Source organism: Scyliorhinus torazame, chromosome 16 (genome assembly GCF_047496885.1).
Source record: "Scyliorhinus torazame isolate Kashiwa2021f chromosome 16, sScyTor2.1, whole genome shotgun sequence".
Lineage (NCBI taxonomy): Eukaryota > Metazoa > Chordata > Chondrichthyes > Carcharhiniformes > Scyliorhinidae > Scyliorhinus > Scyliorhinus torazame.
The window spans coordinates 157560007-157577599 of NC_092722.1; the positions used below are offsets into that span (position 1 = coordinate 157560007).

General features: G+C 48.3%; 1 protein-coding gene across 2 annotated transcripts in view; it reads left to right on the top strand.

Annotated features, from left to right (window-relative positions):
* The window catches only part of LOC140393164 (zinc finger protein Pegasus-like), a 51782-nt gene that overhangs the window by 13053 nt on the left and 21136 nt on the right, over nucleotides 1–17593 (top strand). For both annotated transcript variants that reach the window (XM_072479284.1, XM_072479285.1), the window contains exon 3: nucleotides 17125–17289. In XM_072479284.1, coding sequence (XP_072335385.1) covers nucleotides 17157–17289 — 133 coding nt within the window. In that variant the 5' untranslated portion in view covers nucleotides 17125–17156. The remainder of the gene's footprint in view (nucleotides 1–17124; nucleotides 17290–17593) is intronic.

Below are 17593 nucleotides of genomic sequence, written 5' to 3' on the forward strand. Positions count from 1 at the left end.
TCCATAAACCCCCTAAGCACCTTGGCCGCAGCCGGCCTCTTCCCGGTCCTAGATCTGGAACAATCTAATGGCGGGTCCAACACCGTGTTAAAATCCCCCCCCCATTATCAAGCTTCCTACCGCCAGGTCCGTAATGCGCCCCAACATACGCTTCATAAATCCAGCATCGTCCCAGTTCGGGGCGTATACGTTTACCAATACCACCCACGCCCCCTGCAGCCTACCGCTCACCATCACGTATCGACCTCCATTGTCCACTACTATGTTCTTGGCCTCAAACGACACCCGCTCCCCCACCAGTATTGCCACCCCTCTATTCTTCGCATCCAGCCCCGAGTGGAATACCTTGTGCAGCGCCTCGTGCGCCTCCATCTTCACCGCCAGGCCCAAGATCTCGTTCTCGGTGGCTTTTTCCCGCACCTCTCGGATCTCTACCCCTTGGGCCTTCTGGGTCTCCTGCAGCCCCTTGATCGCCGTCAGCAGTGGCGCCAGCACCTCTTTCTTAAGCTCCTCCATGCAGCGCCTGAGAAACTCCTGCTGCTCCGGCCCCCATGCTGCTCGATCTCCGCCCTCCGCCTTCTTGTTTTTTCCCCCTCGTTTCTTTCGCTGCTTCAAAGCCGCTTTTTTTTACCGCTCCACTTCTGGTTCACTCCATATACTATGGAAGGGGGACCTTGCTCTCACCTTCCCACACGGGAAGTCGTCGACAAATTTCCGCGTTCTAGCGGTAGCCGCCGAAATATGCGGCTTAGCTCCGCATCGTCGCAACCGGAAGTCTGGTCACCCTATTATAGAAAGGATATTATTAAACTGGCAAGAGTGCAGGAAAAATTTAGTAGGATGATACCGGGACTTGATGGTTTGAGTTATTTTATTTTTTAAAATAATTTTTATTCAAAATTTTTCACAGATTATCACAACAGAAAAATAGAACCCCCCTTCACACAAAAAATAAAACAACAAGAACAAAAGTGCATAAATAAACGTTAAACAGTAAACAATAGTGCATCCCCTACAAGACACCCGGGTTGCTGCTGCTGACCATTTCCTAACGCTCCACCAGGAAGTCCAGGAACGACTGCCACCGCCTGAAGAACCCTTGCACAGATCCCCTTAAGGCAACTTTCACCTTCTCCAATTTAATAAACCCTGCCATGTCGTTAATCCAGGATTCCACGCTTAGGGGCCTCGCATCCTTCCACTGAAGCAGAATCCTTCGCCAGGCTGCCAGGGACGCAAAGGCCAGAATACCGGCCTCTTTCGCCTCCTGCACTACCGGCTTGTCCGACACCCCAAATATTGCGCGCCCCCAGCTAGGCCTAACCCTGGAATTCACTACCCTTAACACTATCCTCGCTACACCCCTCCAGAACTCCTCCAACGCTGGACATGTCCAGAACATGTGGGTGTGGTTTGCTGGGCTCCCCGAACACCTCGCACATCTGTCCTCACTCCCAAAAACTGGCTTAGCCTTGCCCCGGTCTTGTGCGCCCTGTGCAGCACCCTTAAATTGTATCAGGCTGAGCCTCGTGCAAGAGGAGGAAGAGTTTACTCTTCCCAGGGCCTCCACCCACATACCCTCGTCGATCTCCTCCCCCAGCTCCTCCTCCCACTTACCTTTTAACTCCTCCGCCGAGGCCTCCTCCTCCTCCTGCATCACCTGATAAGTTGCCGAGATCCTACCCTCCAACCCACACCCCCGAAAGCACCCTGTCCTGGACCCTGCACGCCGGCAGCAGCGGAAACTCCACCACCTGTCACCTAACGACCGCCCTTACTTGCAAATATCTGAAGGCATTTCCAGGGGGGAGCCCAAATTTCTCCTCCAGCTCCCTAAGGCTCGCAAACTTCCCGTTTATGAACAGGTTCCCCCCATTCTCCTAATACCTGCCCTGTGCCAACTCAGGAACCCCCCATCCATTTTCCCCGGGACAAACCAATGGTTCTCCCGTATCGGGGACCACACCGAAGCCGCCACCTCCCCCCTGTGGCGTCTCCATTGCCCCCAGACTTTGAGGGTCGCCGCTACCACCGGGCTTGAGGTGTACCTCATCGGAGGAAGCGGCAGCGGTGCCGTCACCAGCGCCCCCAGGCTCGTGCCCACACAGGACGCCATCTCCAGCCTCTTCCACACCGCCCCCTCCATTACCCACTTACATATCATCGCCACGTTGGCAGCCCAATAGTACCCACATAAGTTTGGCAACGCTAACACCCCCCCCCCCCCCCCGACCCTGCTCCAAGAACACCCTTCTCACCCTCGGGGTCGTCTTCGCCCATACGAACCCCATAATACTCCTGTTAACCCGCTTAAAGAAGGCCTTAGGGATCAGGAAAGGGAGGCACTGAAACAAAAATAAAAACCTCGGGAGCACCATCATTTTAACCGACTGAACCCTACCTGCCAGGGAGAGCGGCAGCATATCCTACCTTTTGAACTCCTCCTCCATTTGCTCCACCAGCCTCGTTAAGTTGAGCTTATGCAGGGCCCCTCAGCTCCTAGCCACCTGAACCCCCAGGTATCTAAAACTTCTTTCTGCCCTTTTTAGCGGAAGCTCACAAATCCCTCTTTCCTTGTCTCTCGGGTGCACCACGAACAGCTCGCTCTTCCCCATGTTGAGCTTATACCCGGAGAAATCCCCAAACTCCGCATCACCTCCGGCATTCCCCCCACTGGGTCCGCCACATACAATAGCAGATCGTCCGCATACAACAATACCCGGTGTGTGTGTGTGTGTCCCCGCACCAACCCCCTCCAGTTCCTAGACTCCCTCAGCCATGGCCATGGGCTCAATCGCTAGCGCATAGAGCTGGGGGGATAGAGGACACCTCTGCCTCGTCCCTCAGTATAGCCGGAACTATTCCAACCTCCTTCTGTTCGTGGCCTCATTCGCCACCGGGCCTTGTACAGCAACCTCGCCCAGCTGACGAACCCCTCCCCGAACCCAAACCTCCTCAATACCTCCCACAGGTACCCCCACTCCACCCTATCAAAGGCCTTCTCCGCGTCCATAGCCGCCACTATCTCCGTCTCCCCCTCCACCGCCGACATCATAATTACATTCAGGAGCCTACGTACGTCGGTATTCAACTGTCTCCCTTTCACAAAACCCGTCTGATCCTCGTGTATGACCCCCGGAACACAGTCCTCAATCCTCATGCTATTTTGCTTGCAGTTTCACATCCACATTAAGGTGTGAAATCGGCCTATACGATCCGCACTGTACAGGGTCCTTGTTCCGCTTCAGAATTAGAGAAATCAGCGCCCAAGACATCGTCGGGGGCAGGTGCCCCCCCCCCCCCCCCCCCCCCCCCCCCCCCCGCCTCTTGAAAGCCCTTACCAGCAGCGGGCCCAACAGGTCCACGTACTTCCTATAAAATTCCACCGGGAACCCATCTTCCCCGCCTGCATACTCCTCCGTCCCTTGACCAGTTCCTCCAACCCAACCGGCGCACCCAGCCCCCCCACCTGCTCCTCCTCCACCCTCGGGAACCTCAGCCGGTCCAGAAAGCGACCCATCCTCCTCCCTCAACAGATCGAACTTGGCCTGCAGGCTTCGTCGCTCCTCGAGTAGTCCCTCCTCGGGGGCCTCTGAATACCTCCTATCCACGCTTACCATCTCCCCCACTAGCCTCTCCCTCTCTCTCCTCTCCTTCCCCTCTCTGTGGGCCCTAACTGAGATCAACTCACCCCTGATCCACCGCCTTCAGCGCCTCCCAGACTACCCCTACCTGCACCTCCCCATTATCATTGGCCTCCAGGTACCTTTCTATACAGCCCCGGACCCGCCGGCTCACCACCTCGTCCGCCAACAACATCACCGCCACAGCGGGCGCTGGTCCCTCTCCTCCCCCAGCTCGAGGTCCACCCAATGCGGGGCATGGTCAGAGATGGATATCACCGAATACTCCATGTCCTCCACCCTCTGAATCAGCGCCCTGCTCATGACAAAAAAATCAATCCGAGAGTAGGCCTTATGAACATGGGAGAAGAATGAGAATTCCCTGGCCCCTGGCCTCGCAAACCTCCACGGATCCACTCCTCCCATCTGGTCCATAAACCCCCTCAGCACCTTGGCCACTGCAGGCGTCCTGGATCTAGAGTGATCCAATGCCGGATCCAGCACCGTGTTGAAGTCCCCCCCCCCCCCCCCCCACCCTATCAAGCCCCTTGTCTCCAAGACCGGGATCCGGCCCAACATGCGCCACATGAACTCCGCATCGTCCCAATTTCTCTCTACCTGCCGTCATTTTGGTCTTCCTCCCTCGCACCTTTCTCTGCTCCAATTCCACTTTTTCACCGCTCCACTCCTGGTCCAATCCATACAGTGCTGGGGGAATATTGCTGTCCGCTTCCCACACTGGGAGTCGTCGAAAAAGTACCGTTGGGGGGACTAAAAAGCGCCCAAAAGTCAGTTTCTAGCGGGAGCTGCCGAACGTGCGACTTAGCTCCGCATAGCCGCAACCGGAAGTCCCATGGTTTGACTTATAAGGAGAGAACAAAGAACAAAGAAAAGTACAGCACAGGAACAGGCCCTTCGGCCCTCCAAGCCCGTGCCGACCATGCTGCCCGACTAAACTACAATCTCCTACACTTCCTGGATCCGTATCCCTCTATTCCCATCCTATTCATGTATTTGTCAAGATGCCCCTTAAATGTCACTATCATCCACTATTGCTTCCACCACCACCTCCGGTAGCGAGTTCCAGGCACCCACTACCCTCTGTGTAAAAAAAACTTGCCTCGTACATCTACTCTGAACCTTGCCCCTCGTACCTTAAACTTGTGCCCCCTAGTAATTGACCCCTCTACCCTGGGGAAAAGCCTCTGACTATCCACTCTGTCTATGCCCCTCATAATTTTGTAGACCTCTATCAGGTCGCCCCTCAACCTCCGTCGTTCCAGTGAGAACAAACCGAGTTTATTCAACCGCTCCTCATAGCTAATGCCCTCCATACCAGGCAACATACTGGTAAATCTCTTCTGCACCCTCTCTAAGCCTCCACATCCTTCTGGTATGTGGCGACCAGAATTGAACACTATACTCCAAGTGTGGCCTAACTAAGGTTCTATACAGCTGCAACATGACTTGCCAATTCTTATACTCAATGCCCCGGCCAATGAAGGCAAGCATGCCGTATGCCTTCTTGACTACCTTCACCACCTGTGTTGCCCCTTTCAGTGACCTGTGGACCTGTACACCTAGATCTCTCTGACTTTCAATACTCTTGAGGGTTCTACCATTCACTGTATGTTCCCTACCTGCATTAGACCTTCCAAAATGCATTACCTCACATTTGTCCGGATGAACTCCATCTGCCATCTCTCCGCCCAAGTCTCCAAACAATCTAAATCCTGCTGTATCCTCTGACAGTCCTCATCGCTATCCGCAATTCCACCAACATTTGTGTTGTCTGCAAACTTACTAATCAGACTAGTTACATTTTCCTCCAAATCATTTATATATACTACAAACAGCAAAGGTCCAAGCACTGATCCCTGCGGAACACCACTAGTCACAGCCCTCCATTTAGAAAAGCATCCTTCCATTGCTACTCTCTGCCTTATATGACCTAGCCAGTTCTGTATCCACCTTGCCAGCTCACCCCTGATCCCGTGTGACTTCACCTTTTGTACTAGTCTACCATGAGGGACCTTGTCAAAGGCCTTACTGAAGTCCATATAGACAACATCCACTGCCCTACCTGCATCAATCATCTTTGTGACCTCCTCGAAAAACTCTATCAAGTTAGTGAGACACGACCTCCTCTTCACAAAACCATGCTGCCTCTCACTAATACGTCCATTTGCTTCCAAATGGGAGTAGATCCTGTCTCGAAGAATTCTCTCCAGTAATTTCCCTACCACTGACGTAAGGCTCACCAGCCTGTAGTTCCCTGGATTATCCTTGCTACCCTTCTTAAACAGAGGAACAACATTGGCTATTCTCCATTCCTCCGGGACATCACCTGAAGACAGTGAGGATCCAAAGATTTCTGTCAAGGCCTCAGCAATTTTCTCTCTAGCCTCCTTCAGTATTCTGGGGTAGATCCCATCAGGCCCTGGGGACTTATCTACCTTAATATTTTTCAAGACGCCCAACACCTCGCCTTTTTGGATCTCAATGTGACCCAGGCTATCTACACACCCTTCTCCAGACTCAATATCTACCAATTCCTTCTCTTTGGTGAATACTGATGCAAAGTATTCATTTCGTACCTCGCCGATTTCCTCTGGCTCCACACATAGATTCCCTTGCCTATCCTTCAGTGGGCCAACCCTTTCCCTGGCTACCCTCTTGCTTTTTATGTACGTGTAAAAAGCCTTGGGATTTACCTTAACCCTATTTGCCAATGACTTTTCGTGACCCCCTTCTAGCCCTCCTGACTCCTTGCTTAAGTTCCTTCCTACTTTCCTTATATTCCGTCTGTTCCCAGCCTTTAAGCCCTGACAAATGCCTCCTTTTTCTTTTTGACGAGGCCTACAATATCTCTCGTTATCCAAGGTTCCCGAAAATTGCCGTATTTATCCTTCTTCCGCACAGGAACATGCCGGTCCTGAATTCCTTTCAATTGACACTTGAAAGCCTCCCACATGTCGAATGTTGATTTACCCTCAAACATCCGCCCCCAATCTAGGTTCTTCAGTTCCTGCCTAATATTGTTATAATTAGCCTTCCCTCAATTTAGCACATTCATCCTAGGACCACTCTTATCCTTGTCCACCAGCACTTTAAAACTTACTGAATTGTGGTCACTGTTCCCGAAATGCTCCCCCACTGAAACTTCTACCACCTGGCCAGGCTCATTCCCCAATACCAGGTCCAGTACAGCCCCTTCCCTAGTTGGTCTGTCTACATATTGTTTTAAGAAGCCCTCCTTACAAACTCTGCCCCATCTAAGCCCCTGGCACTAAGTGAGCCCCAGTCAATATTGGGGAAGTTGAAGTCTCCCATCACCACAACCCTGTTGTTTTTACTCTTTTCCAAAATCTGTCTACCTGTCTGCTCCTCTATCTCCCGCTGGCTGTTGGGAGGCCTGTAGTAAACCCCCAACATTGCGACTGCCCCCTTCTTATTCCTGATCTCTACCCATATAGCTTCACTGCCCTCTGAGGTGTCCTCCCATAGTACAGCTGTGATATTCTCCCTGACCAGTAGCGCAACTCCGCCACCCCTTTTACATCCTCCTCTCTCCCGCCTGAAACATCTAAATCCTGGAACGTTTAGCTGCCAATCCTGCCCTTCCCTCAACCAGGTCTCTGTATTGGCAACAACATCATAGTTCCAAGTATTAATCCAAGCTTAAGTTCATCTGCCTTACCCGTAATACTTCTTGCATTAAAACATATGCACTTCAGGCCACCAGACCCGCTGTGTTCAGCAACTTCACCCTGTCTGCTCTTCCTCAGAGCCACACTGTCCCTATTCCCTAGTTCTCCCTCAATGCTCTCACCTTCTGACCTATTGCTCCCGTGCCCACCCCCCGCCATACTAGTTTAAACCCTCCCGTGTGACACTAGCAAACCTCGCGGCCAGGATATTTATGCCTCTCCAGTTTAGATGCAACCCGTCCTTATATAGGTCACACCTGCCCCGGAAGAGCTCCCAGTGGTCTAGATAACGGAAACCCTCCCTCCTACACCAGCTGTTTAGCCACGTGTTTAGCTGCTCTATCTTCCTATTTCTAGCCTCACTGGCATGTGGCACAGGGAGTAATCCCGAGATTACAACCCTAGAGGTCTTGTCTTTTAACTTTCTGCCTAGCTCCCTGAACTCCTGCTGCAGGACCTCATGCCCCTTCCTGCCTATGTCGTTAGTACCAGTATGTACAACTACCTCTGCCTGTTTGCCCTCCCCCTTCAGGATGCCCTCTACCTGTTCGGAGACATCCTGGACCCTGGCACCAGGGAGGCAACATACCATCCTGGAGTCTCTTTCACGTCCACAGAAGCGCCTATCTGTGCCCCTGACTATAGAGTCCCCTATGACTATTGCTCTTCTGCGCTTTGACCCTCCCTTCTGAACATCAGCCGGCCGTGGTGCTCTGGCTGCTGCTGTTTTCCCCTGACAGTATCCAAAGGGGTATACCTGTTCAAGAGGGGAACAACCACAGGGGATTCCTGCACTGACTGCCTGCCCTTTCTGGTGGTCACCCATTTCTCTGCCTGCACCTTGGGTGTGACCACATTTATATAACTGCTATCTATGACGCTTTCCGCCACCTGCATGCTCCAAAGTGCATCCAACTGCTGCTCCAACCGAACCATGCGGTCTGTGAGGAGCTCCAGTTGGGTGCACTTTCTGCAGATGAAGCCATTGGGACGCTGGAAGCCTCCCGGACCTGCCACATCTCACAGTCCGAGCACTGCACCCCTCTAACTGACATTGCGTCAATTTTTTTTAAAAAAGTAACTGTTAACTATAAATGTGAAAGCTAAATACAGTACTCTCCGATCTCTGGCTTAGATACCCCTCTAAATTATAATTAAGTAATTATGTTTAATTAGTTTACGAATGCTTAATTTTTAAATTTGGTGTAGATTCCCAACCAGCCAATCAGGTCACAGCTTTTCAGTGATGTCACTTCAGTAACCCCCCACCCCCACAATTAAGGATTGCCACTTTGATGGCAGGTCCTGGTCGGCCATGGCCGTTAGTGTCTTATGCACGTATGCCTTCCCAAATAAGGAAAACAGACGCCACCAAGTCTGCCACTTATTGTCAGTTTCTACCTGGAGACCATTGTCCTGGGTTTTTTAACGGCCTTTTTCCTGTGTTAGTTTCTACAAAGTCTGGGCTGCAGCTTTTGTATATCTGCAAGCTGCAGCCTGTCTATGTCTGTCTTTGGCCATTTCTCCCAGCGATCTTTGCGGGAGGCCATTTTAGGTGGCCACAACTTAAACTGCCATAACTGCAACCTCCGAGCATGACGGAAGACCGTGTTGCAAGTGACTGTGACAATGAACTTTTGTGCATCTGGCTTCCTCCAGATTGGATGCCATTGGCTGTATGCACAACCCTTTTCAGGCAGCGCGTGACAGCCCCGGAACTGAATATTGAGATAGTGTGTGACCATACACAGTGAATCATGTAGGTACATTGGCATCAGTCATGATGAATTTGTTATGTAGCAGTGTAACAGGCCAGCTGCATCTGAGCTATCACAGCAAACTGAAGGGTACCGACTGGGCAACAGGTTTATCTGCTGGCGGCATTGCTGATGACTTTGCTACATGTATGCAGCATGCAGAAAATGAAAGCCACGCTGCCACATGAAATGTGATAGAACAGATCATTGGTGTAAAATGAGACAATGCTTCCGTTGTCTGGAGACCAGCAGTATTTCTCAGGGCATGTTCAAGAGTTGCTACAAGTTACACACCATCATGACAGGCGTGATACAGCCTTTGCCAGCAGCAATATAGTGAGTAGCTCAGGAGGAGGAAGGGAGAGGGCGACCTAGACAGTTAAAACCGTTAAAAAAATCAACTGAGTCTGATACTTAACCACATAGCAAATTATATTTGTATAGCGCCTTTTATGTAATAAAACATCTAAAGGTGCTTCACAGCAGTGTGGAAGTGTCTTAAAAGGAGGAAAGTGAGCGAGAGAGATTTAGGGATGGAATTCCAGAGTTTAAGGCCTTGACAGTAGATGGCACAGCTAGCAGTGTTGGAGCAATTAAAATTAAGGCTGCTCAAATTATCATAATTAGAGGGCTACCGATATCTCAGAGAATTGTGAGGCTGGCGGGGATTACTGAGAAGAGGGTTGAGAATGAAGGATCAACCGAGGTTGCGGAAGGGATGGGTGGGGCAGGTATACCACTCGTGTTTGGATTGTAGGGTGCAGGGGATAACAGCATTAATTAATAAGACGGTGCTTTTCTCAGCAGGCAATATACTAAAGACCCAGGAGGTAGGTATGTATTAAGTCAGTGAGTGCTGGTCAATATGTCTGCACTGAATTGGGATGACATGGATTTTATTAACAAAGTGCTAACGTCTATCCCAGATCTAGATTCTCATCAGCTAATTATGGGGGAAGACTTTAATTGTGTTTTAGATCCGGGCCTGGATAGGCCAAGTCCCGGAGTCCATCAGGAGTAGCGAAGGAGTTATTGGTGTTCATGGAACAGATTGGGGGGAGGGAGGCAGACTTCTGGAGGTTTAGGTACCCCAAGGATAAATTTTCCTTTTTGTTCCCTCGCGTTCATCGGGTCTACTCCCGAATAGACTTCTTTGTTGTGGGTACGTTCCCTTCTCTCGCGGGTGAAAGGGGTGGGTTACTCTGTGATTGTTATATTGGAACATGCTCCGCAATTTGTGGATCTGTTGTTCGAGCCGGGTAGCTCTCAGGCCCCTGTGGAAACTGGACATGGTGCTGCTCGTGGACAGAGATTTTGTGAGCGAGTATCCTCTGCTCTTGGCAGGCTGTGGTTAGGGGTGAGATAATACCGTTTAAGGCACAAAGGGATAAATTAGAGAAGGTGGAGAGACCGAGGTGGCAGACTCGATTCTTGAGGAGGACTCAATTGCCCCGACGCCGGAATTTCTGGCAAATAGAAAAAAGGTGCAAATGGAGTTTAGGTTGTTGACAATGGGGAAGGCGGTGACCCAGCTGTGTCGCTTGAGAGGGACTTTCTATGAACATGGGGAGGAGGCCAGGAGTCTATTGGCTCACTAGTATAAGCGACAGGCAGCTTCCCAGGAAATAGTACAGGTTAGGGTCTCGGTTGGCAGGGTTGTTTCTGCCTCCAAGAAGGTGAATGAGGTGTTTGAGGCTTTCTGGGTTTTATGAACCAGAGTCTCAAGTTGGGGACTCGTCAATTAAACAATTTTGGACGGATTGATCTTCTCAGACGTGGCGCAAGATAAAAGGCTGATGTTATAGGTGGCGATTGATGGAAGAGACCATGAGTTGTATTACGCTATTGCGGACGGGTAAGGCGCCGGGACCGGATGAACCTTATAAAACTGGACAGCTGCTCCTACTTTTGCTGGATATGTTCAATGACTCCATATCCCGAGGGGTGTTTCCGCCCACGCTGACCCAGTCACCGATTTCCTTGAACCTGAAGAAGGACGAGGATCCCATGGAATGTGGGTCATATTGCAGACGTTAAGTTGTCAGCGAAGGTGTTGGCTACGAGGCTGGAACCCTATCTACCGGAGGTGATTTCGGAGGAGCAGACTAGATTGCGAAGGGCCTGTCGTCGTCAGCCAATATCAAGAGGTATTACCTCTTTGAAATTTTGGGGCGGTTTGGCTTCGGACTTAAATTTGAGTCATGGATTAAGCTTTTATACAGGGCCCCCTCCACAAGTATATGTATTAATGCCCTGAGCTTAGGTTATTTCCAATTGGGCAGGGGTACAAGACAAGGGTGGCAGTTGTCTCCATTGCTATTCACATTAGCAGTCCAGCTGCTGGCCTTTGCATTGAGGTTGTCTACTGGGTGGAGGGGGATAGAGTGTAGAGGGAGGGAGCACAGAGTGTCCTTGTGTGCAGACGATCTGTTACTCTATATATTACGCACCCTCTCCAATGTTAGGAAGATAATGGAGCGGCTCAGGAGGTTTGGCTCCTTTTTTAGGTACAAGCTAAATCTGAGTAAGAGTAAAGTTTTTCAGATGAACCCCTCTGGGGAGGGGAGCCGACCTGGGGAGGCTGCCATTCCTTCTGGCCAAGACTACGTTTTGGTATTTGGGTATCCGGGTGGCCTATGATAGGACCACACTTCATAGACTCAATTTTTCTGGTCTGGTGGACGGGGTGAAGACCAACTTGAAAAGGTAGGATGCCCTCCCTCTGACCCTAGCGGGAAGGGTGCAGACAGTGAAGATGAATATTCTCCTAAGGTTTTTGTTTTTGTTCCAATGTCTCCCAGTCTTTCGTCCCAAGGCAATTTTTTGCAGTGTTAATAAGTTGATTTCTATTTTTTGTTTAGGCGGGTAAGACTCTAGTGGTGCATAGGATGTTTTTGCAGAGGGACAGGCAGTCGTAGGGGCAGGGGAGATTAGCTTTACCCAATCTGCTATGTTATTACTTGGTGGTGAACATTGATAAGGTGCGGGGGTGGCTCAAAGATCCAGGATTTATTTGGGGGCGGATGGAAGAGGTTTCGTGCAAGGGCTGTAGACTTGAGGGTTCTGGTTACAGTACCACTTCCTTTTTCCTCAGCTAGATTCTCCTCCTCTCCGGTGGTGATAGATATCTTGCAGATTTGGAATCAGTTTAGACAACATTATAAACTAGGTTCCATGTCTCTTCTGGTTCCAACCTATAGAAATCATAGGATTGTGCCATCTGGCTTCGACTCATCCCTTAAGGCATTGGAGAAGGGAGGGCTGAAGAGGTTTAGAGATATGTTTTTGGAGGTAGGTTCACCAGCCAAGACGAACTAGCTGGAGACGTTCCACTTTTATGGGGGAATGGATTTAGGTACTTGCAGGTACCAAATATTTTGCTAAGGAACTACCTTCTTTTCCTCTGGTGCCATTGTCCTCACTGCATTGGCCATGGGTGAAATAGGGGAGGGTAAGTTCTCGGAGGTTTATGGACGGTTAATGTTAACAGAGCAGGCATCACTAGGGGAGGTAAAGCGGAAGTGGAAGGAAGAGCTGGGTTTGGTCCTGGGTGGGAGGAATGTGGAGCGGGGCTCTGCATAGGATCAACTTCACATCCTCATGTGCAAGGTTACATCTGATCCAGTTTAAGGTGGTGTACAGGGCACACCTGACTAGGGAGCGTATGAGTGGATTCCTCCTAGGGGTGGAGGATAGATGTGGGCGGTGTTATAGGGGACTCTCAAATCACATGCACGTGTTTTTGTCTTGCTCGAAGCTTGTCAGCTTATGGGTCTCCTTTTTTGATATGTAATCAGGGATTTGGGGAATTCAGTTGGAGCTGTGCCCATTGGTGGCCATCTTTGGAATGTCTGACTCGCCGAGGCTGCAGACGGGGACGAAGGTGGATGTCTTCACCTTTGCCTCGCTAATAGCCCGGTTGCAAATTCTTTATGGTTGGTAGTCCCCGGTGCTGTCTAAGTCCTCTGCTTGGTTGGGGGATTTGATGGAATTTCTACACCTGGAGAAGATTACGTATACCTTGAGGACATCGGTGGAAGGATTCTACTCGAGGCGGCAGCCTTTACATCTCCTTTTTAGGGAGTTGATTACGGTCAAATTTAAAGAGAGGGGAAAGGGTTTGTCGTCATATTTGGGTTAAGAGTTTGCTGCGGCTTTGTTTTCTTTATGGGAGGGGAAGGAGTTCGGGAGGCGTGATGAGTGTAGTTTAAGGATAGGATGGGGTTGGGGTTGACTTGTTGGTGGGTTTGATATAATGAAAATTTTGCTTGAATAAATTTGTTTTTAAAAAGTCTTAAAAGAAACAAAACGGGGGTTTTAACAGCAGAAGAGCTGCGGCAGAAGCGGGCAATGTCACAGAGGTGGAAATGGGTGCCCTTCGTGATTATGTGGTAGGAAGCTTATCTGTTAATGAAATAGCACTAAGGATTTCAAACAGTTTAGCTCAGCCTGTAAACAGTTGCCAGAGAGATAGATGGAGTTGGTGGTTTGCTAACGGAGTTTGTAACGGGGACCAAAGGCAATAGCTTCAGATTTCTCAATATTTAGTTGAAAACTTTTGTTCATCCAGTACTAGACGTGATATGCAAACTGTCTGATAATTTGAAGGCAGTGGAAAGATTAAGAGAGGTGTTGATGCGGTAGAGCTTGGAAACTGATACAGAGTTTTTGGATGCTGTCGCTGAGGGGCAGCACGTAGATGAGAATTATGAAGGGGTCAAGTATAGATCCTGGTTTGCGGGGGAGTGGGGGGGGGGTGGAATACCAGAGGTAATAGTGCAGGAATGGGAAGAGAAGCCATTGCACGTGATTCTTTGGCTACACTTCAATAGATAAGAATGGAACCAAGCAAATGCAGTCCCAACCAATTGGATGACAGTGGTGAGATGTTGGAAGAGGATGGTGTCGTCAATGGTTTCAATGGCTATGAGAGGGATGAAGAGTTGCTGCACAAGATATAGATTTGTGACTTTGACAAGCCGTGACAACAATCCAGAAGCTTGTCTTCCCTCTGTCACACTTGGCTCCAGCACAAAAATAAAACCATCACAGAAGAAACATTCCAAAACAAATTTATAAATTAAAAAAGTAAATAATCATACTTGTGTATTTACTGGTGCCTACTTCCATGTGTCATTGACTGTCCTCATGCTCCTATGCCGTGCTACCCCAATAGCCGCAGCATGGTTAGTGGAAAGCTGTTGACTTTCACTGGAGGAAGTGTCCTTGGAGGATGACTTTAGCAGCTTTATCCCTAGAAGGCCTGGTTGCAGGCCATTCAGTATGGGTGGCAGCATTCTGGGCACTACGAAGGTCACGGGTAGAGTGTCAGGCGTGGGAGGAAAAATGCTGTTTTCTATGCGAGGTCTACAGGTTCATGCTCTGGAGCTGTTGCACCTCTCCCGGGACAGCGCTTCAGAAATCTTAAGAATATATTGTACACTACAGGAAGGATGTGATTGCACTACAAAGGGTACAGAGGAGATTCACCTGAATGTTGCCTGGGCTGGAGCGTTTCAGCTATGAAGAGAGGCTGGCTATGCTGGAGCTGTCAAATTGAGAATGAGATGCAGAAAGAGTGTTTTTCTTTGTTTTAATTTGAGGTGTCCTATAATAAATAACAAATGACTTGAATTTGAAAATTTGGGCAAACAAAAAAGCTCTAATGATCCTTCACCTGTGTATTTTGTTAGTACTTTTAAAAATTAAGCCTTCTAATTAGTTATAGCTGTGAGAGGCAGATAGACCCATGTCCAGTGATTAATCTCAAAACATATTTACAGAAATCTTTGAGAAACTTACAAACCAGTGCTACTAATACTGCGATTCTTCACTTCTCCCAATGTTTTCACCCCCCTAGGTTACTACTGACAAATCCTGAGAATCTGCCACTGAGTTAGTCCCTAGCTATTATTTCCCTCAATTCTGCCAAACCTTCTGTTTCATCTTAACAATGGTAGATCATAGGACACTAGAGTTCCCCAATCTTGCAACTGTTTCAGAATTTTCCCCACAGTAGGGTAGAGGCCATCACACTTTTTCAAAGACAGTACATAATTGTCTGAGTTAGATGGAGATAGTGTATAGTGATTTGAACAAAAAATAGGACATGAGATCAATTTTGGATTGCTTTTACAAAGACCATAATCGTGATGGGCCAAATGGCCTCCACCTTACTGTAAACCTCATGATTCTGAACCCAAACCCAATCCTTTCTCTCTGGCACTACAAAAATATCAGGTACCTACCTTTTAATCAACTGGTCCTGCTTTGTATCCTCAGCTTTGAACTGAATAATGGATGAAATAAACTATATATAGGGAAGAAGTTAAGCCATTCATTTATGGTTTTTACAGAACTGTAAATCAGCCCCCAGAACACTGATAATTGTAAATACCAAGCAATGAAAAAGACTGAATACGTCATCTCAAATCAGTGTTTCTGCTGCGATATCCCACATGATGTAGCACCCGTAACTACCAAGAATGTTACAGGGGTCTGCTAATATTGCTAATCTGTGAACTACAATGCATTGTAGTATACAACAAATCTCATTTGATATTGCTTATAGTACCACAGTTAACATTAAAAAAATTAAATTGTAGAGTTCATGTAGCTTTCATAATGAGGTGTAATATTCCATACCTGTTGGGCAACATCAATGATATATGTAGAACAGCACATGTGAGGTCCCATGAGGGGTCTTGGCTGCCAATCATATTTTACATATAAGTGATATTTGCATGGTTACTTTACAATGCTACTGATAACAATGTTAGCATGATAAACATATCCCCACCTTTATGTTGTGGTTTGCATCTAATATTTTTGTAACCTGGTAATATGAAGGAACTATACGTTTTATACAGCGGTTAGCACTGCTGCTTCACAGATCGAGGGACCCGGGTTCAATTCCGGCCTTGGGTGACTGTGTGGAGTTTTCACTTCCCCTTGTCTGTGTGGGTTTCCTCCGGGTGCTCCGGTTTCCTCCCTCAGTCCAAAGATGTGCAGGTTAGGTGGATTGACCTGATAAATTGTCCCTTAGTGCTCAAAAGGTTAGGTGGGGTTACAGAGATAGGGTAAAGGTGTGGGATTAAGTAGGGTGCTCTTTACAAGAGTCGGTGCAAAACCGATAGGCCAAATGGCCTCCTTCTGCAATGTAAATTCTATTTAAAAAACCTATAAATCAAGTTGCCATAGAATATTGTTGCTGCTTTTCTGTTGGGAGTTAATTCTCCACGATAAAGCATCGAGCCTTAGTGTTCTCTAAGACACCAAAACCTCTGGGGCAGCTGTTCCTCTTTGGTGCTTCATTCAAAAAAGCAATGCGAAATGACTGCTGTCAGGTCTGCTATCTTTGATCAGGTTGTATACTATCATAAATGTGGTCTACAGAGGAACTGGGAGTTGGCATTGCAGAACCATTTGGCAAAAAATAATTTCAGGATGCAGTTCCCCAAATTAGACTATATTATATTATGAAATATTAAGTTTTACTACAGAGTATTTAAAATTTCTTGCCTTTCAGTCAAAGCAACTGTGTTGTTCTGCCCTGATGGGATTACATTTAACCGCCAAATTTCAAATAGATGGATGGCAAATAGGTATATTTTTAAGCTGATTGCTGCAACAATACGGTGGCCCAGTGGTTAGCACTGCTGCCTCACAGCCCCAGGGACCTGGGTTCAATTCTGGATTCAGCTGACTGTCTGTGTAGTTTGCACTTTATCTCCGTGAATGCATGGTTCCTCTTCCGGATGCTCCGGTTTCTTCCCTCAGTCCAAAGATGTGTGGGTTAGGTGGATTGGCCATGCTAAATTGCCCCTTAGTGTCAAAAATGTTAGGTTGGGTTACGGGGATAGGGTGGAAGGGTGAGCTTAAGTAGGGTGCCCTTTCCAGTGGCCGGTGCAGACTCGATGGGCCGAATGGCCTCCTTCTGCACTGTAAATTCTATGATTCTATCTAAATTTTATTCAATCTGTTGTTCTTCATGATGTGCACCATATCTGGTAATATTTTTCTTTTTTTTTCAAGGAAATAAAGCAATTTCTTGAAACACTAAGAATATGGATGAGAAGAGAGCTGCTTCCGTGGACTTTGTCAAGGATTTCCAGGAGTATCTCACTCAACAAACCCAGCACGTGAACATGATATCTGGATCTGTTGGTGGAGAGAAGGAGCCCTCATCTCTACAGACTGGTAAGACCATGTTCAGTCACACTATGCACAAATATAAAAGTTCCGTTTTGCAAATCATAAGCACTGGCTTGTCACTTGAAGCTTACTCATGTGCTATATTACTTGTCCTTGAATCTTTCTAGTTCACTCTCCCATGAGATAGTATTATGTGCTGTTCCCCAATCAGTGGAAATTGGGGATTGATGCTGTGCCTGACCATTATCCATTTTTTAAAGCTAATGCACTTCACCTGCCAGATCCTGGCCATGTGAGCCTACTACATTGTGTTTTTCTTTAGCTTCTTACAATTGTTTTTCTAATTAAT